Below are 18,341 nucleotides of genomic sequence, written 5' to 3' on the forward strand. Positions count from 1 at the left end.
CTGGCCACATGGCCAATAAACACAGGAATAGCTGTGCTTTCAACTTCATTAGTCATCAGGGAAACGAAACATTTTTAAAACACAATGAGATAATACTATAGACAAAGACTAAAGATAAAAGCCTGACGATACCAAGTGTTGTCAAGGGGACCGGCCAACAAGGGAACACAGTTCTCTCTGACTTAACTTGAAAAACCCCAGTGGTCCAGTGCTCATGTGGAGTCCATCCATGGGTGGACCAGAACCCTCTCTTGGGGACTCAGCAGCAGTCTGACTGCAGGTCCCCTCCTAACTGCAGGGTGAGCTTACCTTGGTAGGAAAATAGCGGCTGAATTTGAACTTCTTCAGGGTCAGGGTCATGGAATATGTCCCAAAGAAAAGGATGAAGGACATGAGCGCCAGGTCTGGGATAAACTTGCAGGAATTCCCAAGCAGGCGCCCGCCATAGCTCAGACACTCCTTCTTGCTCAGCAGGGACCAGTCCAACGCTGTGAGGTTAAGGGGGTTGTACTTGGAGACCAAGCACAGGAGACAATGGGTCAGCATCTTCCTGATGAGTCAGCTGTGTCCTTCCCACTGCAGTCCCCAGGCAGCCAGCAAACCTTCCCACACCCTCTGAGGGATCCCAGCCCTCCCGGCCATGATGGTGTCCTCAGCAACACAGTGATGTTCCTGGGGACGGGCTGGTTCACGGAATGACAAGCTCCCTGGGAAGATTAGGAGCTCACATGTGTTTCTTCCCTGTGTTCTAGGATGCACTGCTGTGCTAGTAAGGAGGAAAAGTGCAGAGAGAGGATGCCTTCTCCCTCAGCAGGCCTGGCTCCCATCAACCAACCACAGGTCCTGTGGACGCCTCCTTCCTGGAGTGTCTCATCTTTATTCTCTCCCCTCCATCCCCTCTGTCACATCCTTTCACATAGGGGGGATCACATCCCTTGTCAGTCCCCTCTTGGGTCATTTCAGCCATTCCCCACCTTGGTGTCTCAGATGCCTAAAATCCAGGCCGTACACAACAGTGAATTTTTATATATAAATTATTTTTATATATAAATTATATAATATATAATTATATATATTAATTATATATTATAATATATAATTATACAATTTTAATATAAATTATATGTTATATATAATATAAATCATATTATATATATAAAAGTAAATCACCAAAGCAACTTAAAATGTCCCCTCCAGGGTGGCATTCCTCTGCTGCCCTCACTGGTCTGGCCCCACATCTCTTTCCCAGCTTGTCTCTTGTGGTTGCCTGTCCAAGCCCCACCTTCACCCCGTCTTAGCTGGCCTAGCCCACCCACTAGCCTCTGCACGGGTTTTGTGCTTTTCCTCTCTTGCCCTTCTGTTTATGCTGTTCCTTCTGTCTGGAATGTGCTTTTCTCTGCTGAGTCAACTTTTTCCCAACCTTGAAGACCAGATCGCATTCTACTTCCTCTTTGAGGCTTTCCTTGGCCTCTCCAGCAGCCTCCTTTCCTGCCTTCAAGACTGAAGTACACATTTGGCCTATATTTAATGCATGGTGTATTCTGCTTATACTGTCCCACAACTTTTCAAGTTCTTCTCCACAAATATATTAAAAACAAAATTGAGGACAGGGACCACGTTGGTTTCTCAGATGTCTTTTTTAGCCTTCAGTGTACATGGCCCCTTGCATATAATAGGGACTCAGAAATAGGCACTGACTGATTCTGTTCTTTCTCTCTCAAAATTGATAGTTAGCCAGCCTGGGCAACGTAGTGAGACCCTGTCTCTACAAAAAATTTAAAAATTAGCCAGGCATGGCGGCTGATGTCTGTAGTCCCAGCTACTCAGGAGGCTGAGGCAGGAAGATCACTTGAGCTCAGGAATTTGAAGCTGCAGTGATGATATGATCACACCACTACATTCCAGCCTGGGCAACAGAGCAAGACCCCATCTCAAAAAAAAAACCAAAAAACAAAAAAACAAAAACAAAACCCTGATCTTTGAAAAATATTAAATTAAATTGCCAACTGGGATGTGCGTAGGCAGAGCAGTCAATTGCCTAGGCAGGAATAACTTAAGAAGCAACCTTGGAGACAGTAAAAGCTCACAAACGTCCCCCAAGTCCTACCAGGTGCTACATTCATCCGGAATTGAACTTCTATCGTTAAGCCACTTAGGCTGGGATGCTGGTTCCTAAAGACCACCGTCATTACTGGGAAAGGCAGACCACACTTTAGGCCCCAGAGACTAAGGTGTGCAAAGAACACGTTAGGTTCATTGAGGAAGAAACACTAATAAACTTTCTGGGGCTGGAGAGTGGCACTGTTGGAAATTGGGGGTCCTAGGCAGAAAGAGAAGGAAGAAGGCAAAAAGATGAATGGGAGGCTTTGCTTACAGCTTTGTGCGGCCCTATTTACCATCCCTCACCTCTACCTCCCCTTCCTCTGTGTGCGTGTCATATTATTATTATTATTATTTTTGAGACAGGGTCTCGCTCTGTCACCCAGGCTGGAGTGTAGTGGTGCGATCTTGGCTCACCACACCTCTGCCTCCTGGGTTCAAACAATTCTTGTGCCTCAGCCTCTCGAGTAGCTGGGATTACAGGCGTGTACCACTACACCTGGCTTGTATCATATTATTAGTACACATGGGGCTGGGTGCGGTGGCTCACTTCTGTAATCCCAGCACTTTGGGAGGCCGAGGCAGGCAGATCAGTTGAGGTCAGGAGTTCGAAACCAGCCTGGCCAACATGGTGAAACCCCATCTATACTAAAAATACAAAAAATTAGCTGGGTGTGGTGGTGCGTGCCTGTAATCCCAGCTACTCAGGAGGCTGTGGCAGGAGAATTACTTGAACCCAGGGAGGTGGAGGTTGCGGTGAGCCAAGATCGCACCACTGCACTCCAGCCTGGGCGACAGAGTAAGACCCTGTCTCAAAAAACAAAAAACAAAAACACACAAAAAACATGGATTTAACAGAATGAGGCATGTTTTTAAGTGGGATGTTTACAGTATATACCTAAGAAAAAAGTTTGCATCTACAAAGCTCTGCAGGTGACCCTGACGTGAGGTTGGAGCTGACCTCTGCAAGTCTGGGTGGCTATAAGTTGGTCTCATTTCCAAAATCTTTTCTCCCTCCTCCTACAAACAAAAGCACTCAAATGTCTGACATGAGAGGAAAGGACTTACCAGAGAAGCGTTGGTGTCTGGTGCCAGTGGGGCTGAAGCATTGAACATGGTTGTATTCACTGTGGATGAGCACATGACACGGGGCAGGGTCAGCAGCTGTGGGGCTGGGAGCTGCATTCCCAACCCCTTCGCATCTCCTTCCAGTTCCTTAGAGCCAAGGCCTGGCTTCCACTGTGAGGGCAGCTCCCTCTCCACCTTCCTCACTTTGCCCCAGTTAGGGAAGGGCTGGTGGGACCGAGCCTGGGCCACAGCTCTGACAGACCAGCTGGGCCAGGAGAGCACCCGCCTGACGACGAAGAGCTGGTTTTAAAAACTGAAATAAGGAATCTGGGACCAAGACAAAGTGCTAAGACAAACTGGAGGATAACGTGCCTTGTGAATCCCCACTGGCCACTGGGCTTTTAGACTTAAAAATGTTCAAAGAACTTACTCTATGCCATGCACTATGCCAAGCCTTTATATATATTCATTTGTTTAAATCCCAAATCTTCACCAAGTATGCCCACTTTACAGATGAGGTAACTGAGGCCCAGAGAGGTTATATAATTCACCCAAGGTCACACAGTTCATACTTGGAGCCATGACCCCATCCCAGGAAGGCTGGCCCAGAGCCTATAAACTTCCCAGCTCTACACTGTGAACTTCCCTGCCCTGTTCACCTCCACAGATATGTTCCTTCCCTTCCAGCCCTCTTTTTTGCCCAGGCTGGAGTGTAGTGGCATGATATTAGCTCACTGCAACCTCCACCTCCCAGGTTCAAGCGATTCTTGTGCCTCAGCCTCCCGAATAGCTGGGACTACAGACGCATGCCACCACGCCTGGTTAATTTTTTATATTTTTAGTAGAGATGGGGTTTCACCATGTTGGCCAGGCTGGTCTTGAACTCTTGACCTCAAGTGATCTGCCCATCTCAGCCTCCCAAAGTGCTGGGATTACAGGCATGAGTCACTGCACCCAGCCCATATGTGCTTTTTATTAAAGGTCAGCTAGGCCTGAAAGAACTTGTTGCTTTGATATTATCGTTTCTAATCTGCCAAGTGCAAGTTGAGAAAAGTTAAACCAAAGTCCAGGTTTTGAAGCAGAATTGGGAACCCAAAGGTGCTGCTCTCAGCGGCTCTCTCTGCATTCCTTGATGGATACTTCCCTACCCTGGCTTCAGTGTCCCTAACCGTATGTGGATCACATGAAGGTCTACAGGGAGAGTTTCAAGGAACCACAGTCATCTGTCTCTCCTTTCCACGTGGACCCTTCTGTTCCCCTGTTCTGCAGTCTGTCCTGCTTCCTTTGCTCCTCATTCGCAGGGCCAGGCTCCCCCGGGATGTGGCGACCCATGGGAAGTCAGGCTTTGGAGGCCTGCTGCCTTCTCTCTTCTTCCTGAACTGCAAGGGTAGAGGCAAAGGCCAGGCCCGCCTCACCATCCTCCTCTAGTGAAGGCAGAGGCAAGCAGTCCCTCTGCAGCAGGTCTGCGGAGACAGGGAGCAGGTCTGCCAGCCAGCTTGCCAGCAATATGTCTGAAATGCAGTGTAAGCCCGATGTGGCTCCTGCTGGCTGACACAGGCAGTTAGAAACCCAGAAAGAAGAAGAGGTCTATCTTCGGGCTTCTCCCAATTTCCAACAAGCTGTCCATAGGGCTGATGTGACCACAGAGCCCTGCTATGTTGCTCACTCCCATGCCTGCTGGGGGGCTAAGGAATTTCATTTTGACCCAGGGCAGAATATTCCTAGAAGCTCTACAAACCCAGAGGTTTGTTAGGATTGTTCTGAGGAAGGCTTCATTTATTAGAAATTGGGGTTCTATTGCCTTTCCTCACATCAGTGACCAAAAGAACATGATGCGCAATTAATGATGGCGACAGAGAAGCCAGGCAGGAAGGCTGCCTCAGGGGTCCTCACTCAAATGCTAGAGAACTCCTGGCTGATGCTTGAGCCTGGGGAGTTCAGATGTCTTTTTCACTACCCAATGTCTTCAGACCACCTTTGATGTCTTCTGCTTATGCTTATCAATTCTTTTATATCAAGAACTCTGTAGGGTTTATCTGAAAGCCATTTGAGATGAAGATGAAAGAAATATAACCTGGAAAATTTTAGAAAGGGTCCACGTATCAAACATTTTAAAATTCCAGTGTTTACAAAGTGGTACTCACTTGGGATTGAAAGCAGCCAAATCAGTGTGTGCAGCATTCATAAATAGAATACAAATCAGTTACAATGGAAGCAAAAGCAAACAGAAAGAGAGTGCCCCCAAACAAGCTTTTATGATGAAGAGTGACAAAGAGTGAGAGTATACTATATTAAGACTGGGCCTCGCAGTAAAACTAGGATTATGGGCCCATTACTGAGTAGGTGGCCCATGGACTGGGAAAGAAACCTTCCACAGTTCGTCCCCCTAATCCCCGTCTCCTAAATGTGTAGAATTTTCCTTTCCATGTTATCTTAATTAAAACTAACTTGTCCTAGTTCTAGTTCCTTTACTTTCTGTGAAGAAACTGAAAATTTAATCTTACTGGGGTTTAATGGTCAATAATGGCCCATTATTACTGATAGTTCAACAGAGCGATGGTTCTCAAACTTAAGAGTGCATCAGAATCAATTGGAAGACTTAATATACGTCAGGGTGAACCTTACTCCAGAGTTCGTTCCTTCCTTCCTTCCTTCCTTCCTTCCTTCCTTCCTTCCTTCCTTCCTTCCTTCCTTCCTTCCTTCCTTCCTTCCTTCCCTCCCTCCCTCCCTCCCTCCCTCCCTCCCTCCTTCCCTCCCTCTCTCCTTCCCTCCCTCCCTCCCTTCCTTCCTTTTTCTTTCTTTTCTCTTTTCTTTCTTTCTTTCTTTCTTTCTTTCTTTCTTTCTTTCTTTCTTTCTTTCTTTCTTTCTTTCTCTTTCTTTCTCTCCTTCCTTCCTTCCCTTTCCTTTTTCTTTCTTTCCTCCTCTCCTCACCTCTTATCTTCTCTTTTCTTTCTCTTCTGCTTCTGCTGCTTCTCTCTCTCTCTCTGTCTCTCTCTCTCTCTCTCTTCTTTCTTTCTTAGAAATAGAGACAGGGTCTGGCTATGTTGTCCAGGCTGGTCTCAAACTCCTGGGCTCAAGTGATCCTCCTACCTCAACCTTCTGACTAGCTGGGACTACAGGTGTGCACCACTGTGCCCAGCCAGAGATTCTGATTCAGCAGGTCTGGGGTAGGAGGCTAAGAATTTGTATTTCTAACAAGTTCCCTGATGCTGCTGGTCCAGGGACCACATTTTGAGAACCATGACAATAGCATGACCCCAAAGAATGAGGTGACATCAGGCACCTGGGCAAAGCCAGAGGGGAAGCTATTTGGGAACAGGTGGCTTCATTATATCCCTCATAACGCACCTTATATGCTCCTACGGCCCTTGTTCCTAGAGCACCCCTGGGTTTGTTTTTTCCTGTGGATAGATGATTCTCAGAATGGCCAAAGCAGCCAGGTGTGGTGGCTCATGCCTGTAATCCCAGAAATTTGGGAGGCCGAGGCAGGCAGATCATGAGGTCAAGAGATCGAAGCCATCCTGGCCAAAATGGTGAAACCCTGCCTCAACTAAAAATACAAAAATTAGCTGGGTGTGGTGGCAAACACTTGTAGTCCCAGCTATTTGGGAGGTGGAGGCAGGAGAATCGCCTGAATCCAGGAGGCGGAGGTTGCAGTGAGCCGAGATCACACCACTGCACTCCAGCCTGGGCGACAGAGCCAGACTCTGTCTCAAAACAAAACAAAACAAAACACAGAATTTGAATTTTTTTCTAAAAGAGATCAAGGATGTGTGCTTCTAGAAGCTATGTTTGTGTAAAATTTATGTCAATGCAACACTGAATCTACAGTCTAGAAGATACAAGCACGTAAGAGGGCCCTGATGGGGCTTCCCCACAGAGGCAGGATTTGCTCCAGGGCAGAATGAAAAGGGCCTGCCTGCAGGTAGGATCCCCTCTGGGCAAGCGACATGCCTTGGCTCAGGACAAAGGGTAGCATCACCTGTCATTAGATTTTAGTGGAATAATTCAAAATTAATGGCAGAAAAAGAGAAAGAAAAAAATAAGTCTGGACTTCTTTACAAAATCAGTGCAGTCACAGAGGGAAGGGTTATAATCAAAACTGAACTCCTTGAAGGCAGGACATCTTTATCTTCCACAAGGCCTAAAGTAGGGCACATAATAATTGTGCAGCAAATATTTTCCATTTCAAATATTATGATAGATTTTTTTACCTGTAGGAATGTATTAAGGGGCTGAACAACCTACTATCCACTTAATTCCTTCAACTCAATCGGGTATAGATTTGGAAACCCCACAGGAGTCCCAGGAGACCAGCAGGGCCTGCATTGAGAGCCCTCTTTTACAGCCAGGGAAACTGAGGCTTGGCATGACCTTGGGTGGTCTCTGGACCTCAGTTTGCTCTCTGTGAGTCCAGCCTTGGTGCTTGGAGATGTGTACATAGACTTCCTGCTCCTGCTCTGCAGCACCCTGGGCACTCTGGGCACATCCCACTGAAGGCTCTTAGGGGCATGATCATGACTATGAAGGAGGCTCAGACTCTATGGGAAGCCCTAACTCATAGATGACAGGTGTTTTGGCCAGAAAGTAACTCTACAGGAGTGGCACTGGGTGTTATCAGGTTGACCCCATCTGTACAGGGATCCTTTTTTACAACACCCTTGGCAGATGGACATCCAGAGAGTGTCCAAGTAACTTGCTACCAACCAAGCAGGCCGAGAACTCCCACGGTGGTTAACTCCCACCATTATAGGTTCTTCCCTAAATTCAGCCAGCATCTGGCTCCCTGGAGTTTCTGCTCCCTGTTCCTCATTCGGCTCTACATCCTGTGGCTTCAGAGGGTGAACACGGTTCCTTTGTGACATGACAGTCCTTCTCTCATAACTCATCTCCCTAAGAGGCTGAATAAGCCCCAGTTTTCCAACTGTTCTCAGATGGCATGGTCGGCAGAGCCTCCACTCTGGACATCTTTCCATCTGTGTGGATGTCCATCCCTTAGGTGTGGTCTCACCTTACACGGTATGTGGCCACATGGGCAGCACTGTCTTGGGGAGAGCTCATCGTATCATGACTTGATGGAGCTGGGAGAGACTTCAGGCACCATCAGGTCTATCTCTGGCCTGCAGCAGGAACCCCTGAGTGGCACTCCCGATAGGTGTGGCCTCCACATTACCCCACACTGAGGCAAAGCATGCCTTACTCCTTCCTGGGGTATCCCTGTGCCCTCCTGATGATAATCCTGTGACTCTTATTAGAGCTACTGTCCCCTTGGTTTCCTTCTGAACACTGGGTTCAAGATCCTGTATTTGCTCCCTTGGAACAGTAAGCCCTTGGCTGAATGGCCCCTCCCCAGCAGTGGGATTAGAGAGCTGTGGTGAAGGATCAGGGGGCCGGTGGGGTAGGTGAGGGCCCACGGCATGTCTGGGGTTACCGGTCACCTGTGTCAGGGGCGACGCACTCGCACTTGTAGGTGGTGATAAAGTTCGGCTTGAAGTCCATATTGATAGGGTAGTACTTGAAGGCACCGATCATCTTCTTGATGGCATCATAGATGAAGATGAAGCTGATGAGGGTTGAGAAGCCCTCCTCGGTGAAGCGGGTGATATATTTGATGATAAAGCTGGCATCTGTGGCCACTAGGATAAGGCACTGGACAGCTGAGTGTAGGCCAATCCAGAGGCGGAACTCCATGTAGTCCAGGCCATTGCCTCTGGAAGGCAGAGGGGAGGTGAGGGGCCTCCAGCCCGGGCCTCCTGGTTGTGCTTGACTCCTCAGACCCACCCCTGAGTGGCTTATCTGTCCTCCTGTGGCACAGATGCCCCCCCAGGGATTGTGAAAGACTGGAGACAGGGACAATTCTTGGGTGCAGTTGTCTGATATTTGAGAGCTCATGGGGGTCCAGTGTTCATCTTTATAAGAAATTTTTTTTTTTTTTTTTTTTGAGATAGTCTCACTCTTTTGACCAGTCTGGAGTGCAATGGCTCAATCTTGGCTCACTGCAACCTCTGCCTCCCGGGTTCAAGTGATTCTCCTGCCTCAGCCTCCTAAGTAGCTGGGATTACAGGCGCCCGCCACCACACCCGGCTGATTTCTGTATTTTTAGTAGAGATGGGGTTTTGCCATGTTGGCCAGGCTGGTCTCAAACTCCTGACCTTAGGTGATCCGCCCACCTTGGCCTTCCAAAGTGCTGGGATTGCAGGTATGAACCACCACGCCCAGCCAAAAAAAATTTTTTTAAAGATCTTATGGGGGAGGCAGGAAGGTGCTAAGACATCTCAGTGCCCACAGTTGGTAATAGACACCAGAGTGAGTGAAAATGGGAATTTTGGAAGAACAGGGCTGGAGCAGCCCTTGGAAATGGTCTAGTCCAAACCCTCATGTTGTAGAGGAGGCAACTGAGCCTAGAGTAGCGATGGGAGCTGCCTGGGTCTGGGTGTAACCTTCTGACCTTCAGTCCAAGACTTCATGCACCATACTGCCTATCAAATCACCATTGCTCACGAACTGAGTGGTGTGAATTTTCTCCTCTTGTCATGGCTGGCCCCTACTGGCTGTGCCAATATGCACTAAGATGTCTTAAAGGCAGGTAGCTGGCAGGAGTCAGGAGAAGCCACCTGGTAGCCCTTCCCATGGTTAAAGATGGCTTTGGCACCTCCGCACCACCACCTCCCCTTTGGGCCTATTCCTGCTCTGGCCCCAGCATACCACCCCAAGTGCGAGAGCAGGCACTGGGGGCCACCAAGGGACACCTACTTGCTGAAGTCGAAGAGAAGCTTCTCAAAGATGAGGATGGGCCCCGTGCTGCTGAGAATGATGAGAGGCTGTCCCGAGAAGAGGCAGAACAAGGAGCCAGCCATGGCAGTGCCCAGGAAGCTCTCCATCACTCCCTGGGGGCACAAGAAATGTGTGACTCAGCATAGGAAGGAGAAGGGGTCTTTCCACACAGGCTGCAGCCCAGCAATCTCTCCACGGGCCCAGGCCACAGTGTTTATCCTTTGTTCTGGGCCCTTTCCTGCCTAAATCCTGTTCTCCATCTCCTATACCCTCTACAACGTGCCACCATGACCAGTGTCACTCTGTTTAATTCCATCTAGATAAAGGTACCATGTGACTTCCTTTTGGCACCCAGGGCCTACAAAACAGTGGACGTGCTTTTCTCTGTGTCCATTCTACTCCCAGAAGACAGTCCATTTATCCATCTGATTATTCATTCATTCAAACATCTGTTTGGTGCTTTTACAGGTCAGATAATTCATTTATTCAAAATCCACTAACTGTCTGCTATGTACCAGGCATTGTGAAAGGACTGAGGACCCATCACTGAACAAGATAACACCTCTTCATTCTAGTGGGAGACACAGGTAAGTAACCAGGCAATTTCCATATAGCAGGGTTTCTCAACCTCTGCACAACGGACATTTTGGGCTAGATGATTCTTTGTTGTGAGGGGTCTGTCCTGTGTATTTTAGTGTGTTTAGTAGCATCCACAGCCTCTATACATTAGATACCAGTAGCAACTCTCCTCCCGGCTATAACAATGAAAACTGTCTCTAGATATTGTTAAATGTCTCCTGGGGTGAAAATTGTCCCTGGTTGAGAGCCACTGCCAAGAGGTGTGCTAAGCTGGGATAGGTTTAGAGTGCCACAGGAGCACGCAGTAGGGGTAAAGGGGTGGTCAGGAAGGCCTCCCTAGAAGTAGATAAGTGGAAGCTGAGATCCAAAAAATGAGCAGAGAATTGGCCAGGGGAATGGGGTTAAGTGGAGTGACAAGAAACAGTGTCCCAGGAAGAGGGAGTAGTGTCTAAAAGGTCCGGAGCTGAAAAACAGCATGTACTTGAAGAACCAAAAGATGATCAGGATTGATGGAAAACAGAATGTAGAACGGGTGGGGAGGGTAGGAATGCTGAGAAAGAGAATGCTGGGAGGCGAGGTGTGAGAGCAAGGTAGGGCCATGTGGTGAGGGCCACATGGAGCAGCTGGGATTTATGAGTCAAGGATAATGCTTAGTTTCTGGTGTAGACAGCTGAGTGAACCATGGTATCACCTGCTATGCTGGGGAAAGGCAGGGAGCAGCAGGTCAGGAGGGAAGACAAGGGATGCAATGTCAGCTCTGTGAATTGAGGGACCCTGAAGGGCAGTCATGGGGAATCCCAAGGGGCAGCCATGTGGACATGCCCAGAAGGCAGCTGGACAAATGGGTCTTCTCCTTGGTGCACTGAGCTTTCCAATGGCTCTACTTTGAAGGCCTCCACCGGAGAAGACCCTTGCCTAGGAGATTGGCAGGTGTCTCTGCTGAGCTGTTTTCCCCAGGGAGGCCTGAGTTGTTGTCATGGTCACAGCTTACCATCCTTCTAAAAATGTCTTAACTCCAAACTAAGAATTCAAGGTTAGTTTTTAAAAAGTGTGGGGAGAAGGCCACAATTAGCACTCCATTAATTGTGCTGATTAAATTCACTCTAGTATCAGTGGAAAAAGTACCAAATAACACAGCAGACGATTCCCCTTAACGGTTTGGCCTCTTTAAATAATCATTAAATGTGGTCTTTAGTAATGAGATTTAGCTTCAGATCTTTAATATTGTCTTATTATTATCATTATTACTTGAAGGGTAAAGGATTACAAATACTGATGGCCTCAACCTGGCTGGTAGATGAAACCTTGGTTTTGGGATTACAAGATGAAACTTCCTGCTGCCACCAGGTGGTGGCAGATCTTACTTTTACACTCAGGGCCCCAGCTCACACACACCTGATAATTGTCGGTGGCATCCCCGAGAAGCCCACCAAAGGTGATCGCGTTGGTGATACAGCCGAGGTAGATGAATAGGATGGCAGAGATGGACTGAATGTGGAAGCCATCATAGAAGTCACTTGGGAACCAGGGCAACTTCCTCTTGATATCCAGACACAGTCCACCGAAGAACCTGCTCAAGACAGGCCCAGGGGCTGCTTTCTCACCACTAACACCAGTGCAGGGGCAGGGCTATTTACAAGAACCTGCAGACCCTGGGGCGAGGAAAGGAACTTGACTGGGGTGGATGGGGCAAAGATCTTTCCACCAGAACATTTAGGGCCAGGGATGAATTCCTGTAGGACTGAGTTTGTGGTTGGCACCACCCACACTGGGAAGGGTGGACATAGGGGTTTTGGAGAGAGAAAGTCTGATGGGAATATGTCCTGGGGTAGACCCAACATTCCATGGAGAATGGAAGTCCTGGGGTCCACAGATGATGGTCCTCCTCACATCCCTGACCATCTGCAGGGTGCCCGCTCTTGGTGAACACAGGTATGTCTAACCTTCAGTGACAGAGGCATCCCAGATTATAACAGATTCATTAAGAACAGATCCTAAACCTTATAACTGGTTGGTATTTGCTTATTTTTTGATTTTGCTATCTGGAACAGTTGAGTGGGAGATTTTAGGTTTGGAGACATTGTTTACTGGGATTGCTATTCCCATAACCCCTAATGCAGTCCTTAGCATGGAGCAGAGTTTCTCAACCTCATTTCTGCTGATATTTTGGACTGGATACTCCTTTGCTGTAGGGGCTGTCCCGTGCACTGCAGGATGTTTAGCAGCTACCTACTACATGCAAGTAGCATCGCCCCTCTCAAGTTGTACCAAATCCCCTGGGCTCGGGGGTAGGGGGACTAAGGAGGGCCACAGTTGCGTACAATGAGAACCACTGGTATAAAGCCAAGGGCATATAAAACATGACTTCATTCTCAAAGTCACGCTTTATATGTAGATTTGCAAGGCCACATCCTTTCCTAAATCTAGGTCAACCTGAATGACTCCAAGAGCTGGAAAAGAAACCCAGGCCAGGAGAACTTTCTCATATTTTCTTTAAAAAAAAAGTTTTTGAATAGGTAAATTAAGTTTTAAAAAAAGGTGCTGTTATTGAATTGTGTTGCCCCAAAAGATACATTAAGGTCCTCACATCTATGAAGATGTAATCCAGTTTAGATTAAGTATTGTGGTGGGCCCTAATCCAATATGACTGGGGTCCTTATACAAAGAGGAAAGTGCTCTGTGAAGACAGACACACAGGAGGCCATGTGGTGGAGAGGCAGAGCCGGGGGTGATGCAGCTGCCAGCCAGGAACACCAAGAACTGCTGGCCACCACCAGAAGCCAGGAGGAGGCCAAGAAGGATTCCACCCAGAGCCTCAGGGAGCATGGTGGTCCTGCCAACACCTGCTGTGGAACTCCTCGCCTCCAGAACTGCAGGAAAGTAACCTTCTGTTGTTTTAAGCCATCTAGTTTGTGGTACTTTGTTACAGCAGACCCAGGAAACAGGCACCAAAGGATGTCTAAGAGAAAAGTTTGGGTTCCTCTCCTCTTGTATGGGTCTCAAATTCCCCTCTCCTGAGGCAACCCTTTTTGGGGATCTGTGATGGGGTTCAAGGACTCTGGGAGGGAAAGAAGGCAGGGGTGACCTCGAGTGGGCACTACAGACCGTGGTTGGGAAAGGTCCCCAGAGGGCGGCTGAGAAGGAGAGAAGTCTAAAGGACAGCAGGGTCACTGGGAGGCCTGGGGTGGGCACCTTCCCGTCCAGATAAGTTCTTCCCCGATTTCGTGCATGGCTGGCATCTCTCCATCATCCCCGCTGCTCGTTCCACCGGCCCCGCCACCGCCAGCCCCGCCGCCACTGCCACCACCACCACCACCTCCATTGCCTCCTCCAGCAACTCCGCCGCCTCCTCCCACAGAGCCATTCATCTGGCCCAGCTCTGCTAGGGAGAACACAGATTTCCTGGAAGAGAAGGGGGATGAGGGAGAGTGAGTCCCCCAGAGCACCCCTCACCTCTCCAACCAAAATTATGAAATATCTTAAAAGACAGACAAAAATGCAGAAAATGATCTAACAATATCCACACACAGGTCACCTAGACTTTACAAATGTTCACATTTAGCCATATTTGCTTCTGATATATCTTATTATTTTTAAACTTATTTTAAAAGTTATTTTGAGACAGGGTCAAACTCTGTTGCCCAGGCTGGAGTACAGTGGCATGATCACAGCTCACTGCAGCCTTGGCCTCCTGGGCTCAATCAATCCTCCTGCCTCAGCCTCCAGAGTAGCAGGGACTACAGGTGCATGCCACCATGCCCAGCTAATTTGATTTCTTTTTGTAGAGACAAGAGCTCACTATGTTGCCCAGGCTGGTTTCAAACTCCTGGACTCAAGTGATCCACCCACCTCAGCGTCCCAAAGTGTTGAGATTACAGGCATGAGCCACTATGCTGAGCCTCAGATGTATTTTAAAGAGCAATAAAATGATACCAACAGAGTTGAAGCCTCCTTTTTCTCCCCCTACTGCCCATTCTCATACACACCTCTTGTCAGCAGAGGGTACCTTCTTGGGTGGCTCAATTCGGATATTTGGGTCCCATTCTCCCGGGGGAAGGACAATGACCTCATCCAGAAATTCATCAATTCCTGCAATCAGATCGTCCCGATTGCGGGCTTTGTAGGCCACGTCACTGAAGAGCTGGTGAGGAGAGAGGAGGGAGAAAAGAAAGATCGCATCTGTTTCTGACATGCCCGGGAGCATACCACATCTAGTTTTTAAAGAAATCATTTTGAACCACGTCTCCCACTGACAACTCACTCTCAGTTTTTGGAATGAGACCATAGCACATTGGTAAAATAAACCACAACGGGACACAGCAGGCGCTGGGGGAAGACAGCCTGTCTTGGATCTGAAGGCCAGGTCTCCATATTCTTGCTTGTAGGACTTTGGTTGAGTTACTTAACCTTTCCGTTTCAGTTTTCCACACAGCACGCGCATTAGAAAACCTCTGTAGAGCCCAGTCCAAGGAGCTCAGATATTTCACATCCATTTTTTACTTCCAGCCCTTCGCCCTTGGAGGCTCACGTCGTGTTGTTCACACTGTCTCCAGAATGTGCTTTCTGACTTACAGATTCGATGGGATATGCTCATGTTTAACCTTTTCCCATTTAGGAAAAAAAAAGGTGCAGCTCATTGCCAGCACTCATTTAATTTTACAGAAACACTCTTTAAGGCCAAAGCAAATCTGACTGATTTTCAATGTGAAAATGAAATATAAAAATTATTCTTAGAGTTATTTCTAAAAACAACTAACATCAGAATCACTGGAATGATCAGAGTCATCTAATTTGGAAAAACTGGATTCATCGAATGAATCTTAGGCCAAAAACTGAGAATGATGTTAGCATCACTCGTAGGAATGCTAGTTTTCTAGCATTTGATATTTTCAATGATTGAGAGTTAGTATATTTTGTAAATGGAAATACCACAACTAAAAACAGAATGCTATAAGTAGAATGATGTCTTTTGTTTCCAAAGTCAATATACAAGAGCAATGCAAAAATAATAAAAGTGAGACATTTCCTGGGGAAAAGTTATCTTGGGGTAAAGCCTGCAGCTGCAAGCACTGCCAGTGAGTATTCTTGGCACAAACGGGAAAGAGTGAAAGTCCTCTAGGCTCCCCATCACTCTGGGGACAGAGTGTTACTCAGCTCTGCTTACAGGCTCTGTGTAGTCTCTGGCTCACCTCTCCAGTGTTACCTTCTGCCCTTGAAGCTCTTACACTGAGCCTACATCAAACCACCTCCATCCAAATTCTCTGAGCCTGATCCATTTCCTTTGTTTGGAATGCTTGCCTCATAGCCTGGTGCTGGGTCTGCCTTCCTCCTGCTCCTCCTTAGCTTTAAAGCCCCCTCTTCTGTGAAGCCCTCCTTGACCCCCTGGGAAGCTGGCACATGGTTAGTTTTACAATTATCGTCTGTCCCTCACGCTTGATTGGTTCTCCTAAAGGACAACGACTATTCCCTGATTCTCATTATCTTTAGCATCCTGTGTAGTGCCTGTTACACAGTAGGTGCTCAAATGTGCTGGCTGGATAAGTTAATGAATGAAGGTGCAGTGCTTGTTGCAGGAGCTGTAAAATTCAGGAGTACAAGCTTCTGGTTACCACTTACATCATCTACCATGAGGGTTGCAATGGCACGGCCAATTTCATTGTAGGATTTTGCTCTCCCAGAAGGTCCCAGCAGTATAAACAGAAATCTGCAAAGAAGATGGAGAAGATTAAGGAAGAGGAGCATGAAAGTGAGAAGGAAAAATAGAAATAAGTAAAGAGAATTCTTTGGCCCTGAACAATATGCTTTTTTTTTTTTTGAGACAGGTGCTTGCTTTGTCACCCAGGCTGGATGGAGTGCAACGGCACAATCTTGGCTCACTATAGCCTCCACCTCCTGGGCTCAAGCAATCCTCCCACCTCAGCCTATTGAGTAGCTGAAACTACAGGCGTGCACCACCATATCCAGCTAATTTTTTGTATTTTCAGTAGATACAGGGTTTCACCATGCTGCCCAGGCTGGTCTCCAACTCCTGGGCTCGAGCGATTCACCTACCTTGGCCTCTCAAAGTGCTGGGATTAGAGGCATAAGCCACTGCGCTGGGCCCATTTTTAACATTTTTACTTCCCTCCATGGAACCCTATGTTTGCTTTGGAGGAACATTTCCTCTTCCCCTCCCATGAGGCTCCCCATCAAGCATCCTCACCTTTGTCTTGCTGCCCAAGCCCACCTGACAACTTCTCTCCCAGTTGTTGCCTCCTTCTTTATTATTATTATTATTAATTTTTTTTCCAAGATGGAGTCTTGCTCTGTCACCAAGGCTGGGGTGCAATGGCACGATTTCGGCTCACTGCAACCTCTGCCTCCTGGGTTCAAGTGATTCTCCTGCCTCAGCCTTCTGAGTAGTTGGGATTACAGATGTGCACCACCACACCTGGCTAATTTTTTTGTATTTTTAGTAGAGACGGGGTTTCACCATGTTGGCCAGGCTGGGCTCGAATTCCTGATCTCATGATTGGCCCGCCTTGGCCTCCCAAAGTGTTGGGATTAAAGGCATGAGCCACCGCACCCGGCCTCTTTTATGATTATTTTTAATAAACTCTAAAACTCTTCCCTAGTCAGAAGATTTCCCTTCCCAGCAGCCTCCAAGTTTAGAGGTGTCTCTGAGAGCACTAACAGTCAACAGCACTGCTTGCTGACTGCACTGCTGACTGGCTCCCTAAGGGTGGCATGGGGACAGGTTTCAGTGGCTCTCACCTGGTGGGGACAGGCACCTCGGTCACTCCTCCCAGCATGGCCGACTGGATGAGGCGCACGAACGCGATGAATGGCTGGTCTAGGAAGTCCACCTCACCCACGAGCACGTTGGAGGCTTCTGAGTCCTTGGGAATCTTCTTCATGAATTTGTTTTTCCGCTGGACAGGGAGGGGAAATGAGATTGCCAAGGAAGACTCCCACCTGCTCTCCTTCACTTCCCTTCAGACTGCTTTGAGGCCTAACTTGAAAAAAATTCTCTCAATGTTGCCAAGACACTGAAAGAATAAACAAGTACTCCTTTGATTCTGCAGATGGGAAGACTGAATGTAGGTTAACCCCAGGCACCATTAAGCCTTGTAGATGGGAAGGTACTGGCAATGACTCTCCTTGACTAAGACATTCCTTGATGGATGAAAACGGCTCCACTGAGCTGTGGGATGAGGGGTCAGAGAAGAGCCCTGGGGTTGCCAGACATCAGGCCCAGATTGCCTTCTTCAGGCTGAGCAGATGGGAAGTCTCAGTGCTTCTACTCTAGCCACCCAGACCTCCCCTCTCCACCTTCACTTTTGGTGGCTGTGGGGAGGAGGAGGCCTGTTCTGATGGTCAGAGTAGACAGGCCTTCTTTTCCCTTTGTCACCAGCTTCCTGGCTCACAGGAATTCCTGGACCAGTCTCCAAGTCTGTGGGAGACTTCCATGACCCCAAGTTACCCCCAGGGGACCTCCCAGGAAATTCAGAACTTCTGGAATTTTCCAGCGGAGACTATCAAGGTAGCCTCTCTTCAGTCCCTCTGGCTAGTGTCTCTTCAAAGGAAGAAGGTCACACAGGCAGAGCCAGTGGGGTCTGATGTGAGAGGTATTGGAGACAAACCCTCCACCCAAACATGTTCCCACTGTCTGCATTTATAACTTCATTCTTCCTGAGTCCTCTTTTACACTGAAGATCCTCCAGGGGTGGCTACTTCCAAGCTCTTCTTAGTCCTCAACATCTTAGAATGAATTTATTTTTCAGATTGCTTTCTCTCTGGGCAGCAAGGGCATGGACAGACAAGAGACAGAGATAATTTTG

At 47.9% G+C, this 18,341-nt stretch overlaps 1 protein-coding gene across 15 annotated transcripts in view; it reads right to left on the reverse strand.

Annotated features, from left to right (window-relative positions):
* The window catches only part of LOC105465287 (solute carrier family 4 member 5), a 146,999-nt gene that overhangs the window by 21,552 nt on the left and 107,106 nt on the right, over positions 1–18,341 (reverse strand). For 13 of the 15 annotated variants that reach the window (XR_011611917.1, XM_071076945.1, XM_071076944.1 and 10 more), the window contains 9 exons: positions 17,275–17,432; positions 16,138–16,225; positions 14,508–14,662; positions 13,714–13,923; positions 11,917–12,091; positions 9,922–10,055; positions 8,607–8,878; positions 3,169–3,227; positions 310–510 (listed from right to left, as the gene is read on the reverse strand). Coding sequence is in view for 14 of the 15 variants with exons in the window: in XM_071076945.1 (XP_070933046.1) it covers positions 310–510; positions 3,169–3,227; positions 8,607–8,878; positions 9,922–10,055; positions 11,917–12,091; positions 13,714–13,923; positions 14,508–14,662; positions 16,138–16,225; positions 17,275–17,432 (1,452 nt within the window). In the remaining variant the exon portion in view is untranslated. The remainder of the gene's footprint in view (positions 1–309; positions 511–3,168; positions 3,228–8,606; positions 8,879–9,921; positions 10,056–11,916; positions 12,092–13,713; positions 13,924–14,507; positions 14,663–16,137; positions 16,226–17,274; positions 17,433–18,341) is intronic. The other 2 variants (XM_071076938.1, XM_071076939.1) reach the window with 2 other exon arrangements.

This window comes from Macaca nemestrina, chromosome 13 (assembly GCF_043159975.1).
Source record: "Macaca nemestrina isolate mMacNem1 chromosome 13, mMacNem.hap1, whole genome shotgun sequence".
In the NCBI taxonomy this organism is placed as follows: Eukaryota; Metazoa; Chordata; class Mammalia; order Primates; family Cercopithecidae; genus Macaca; species Macaca nemestrina.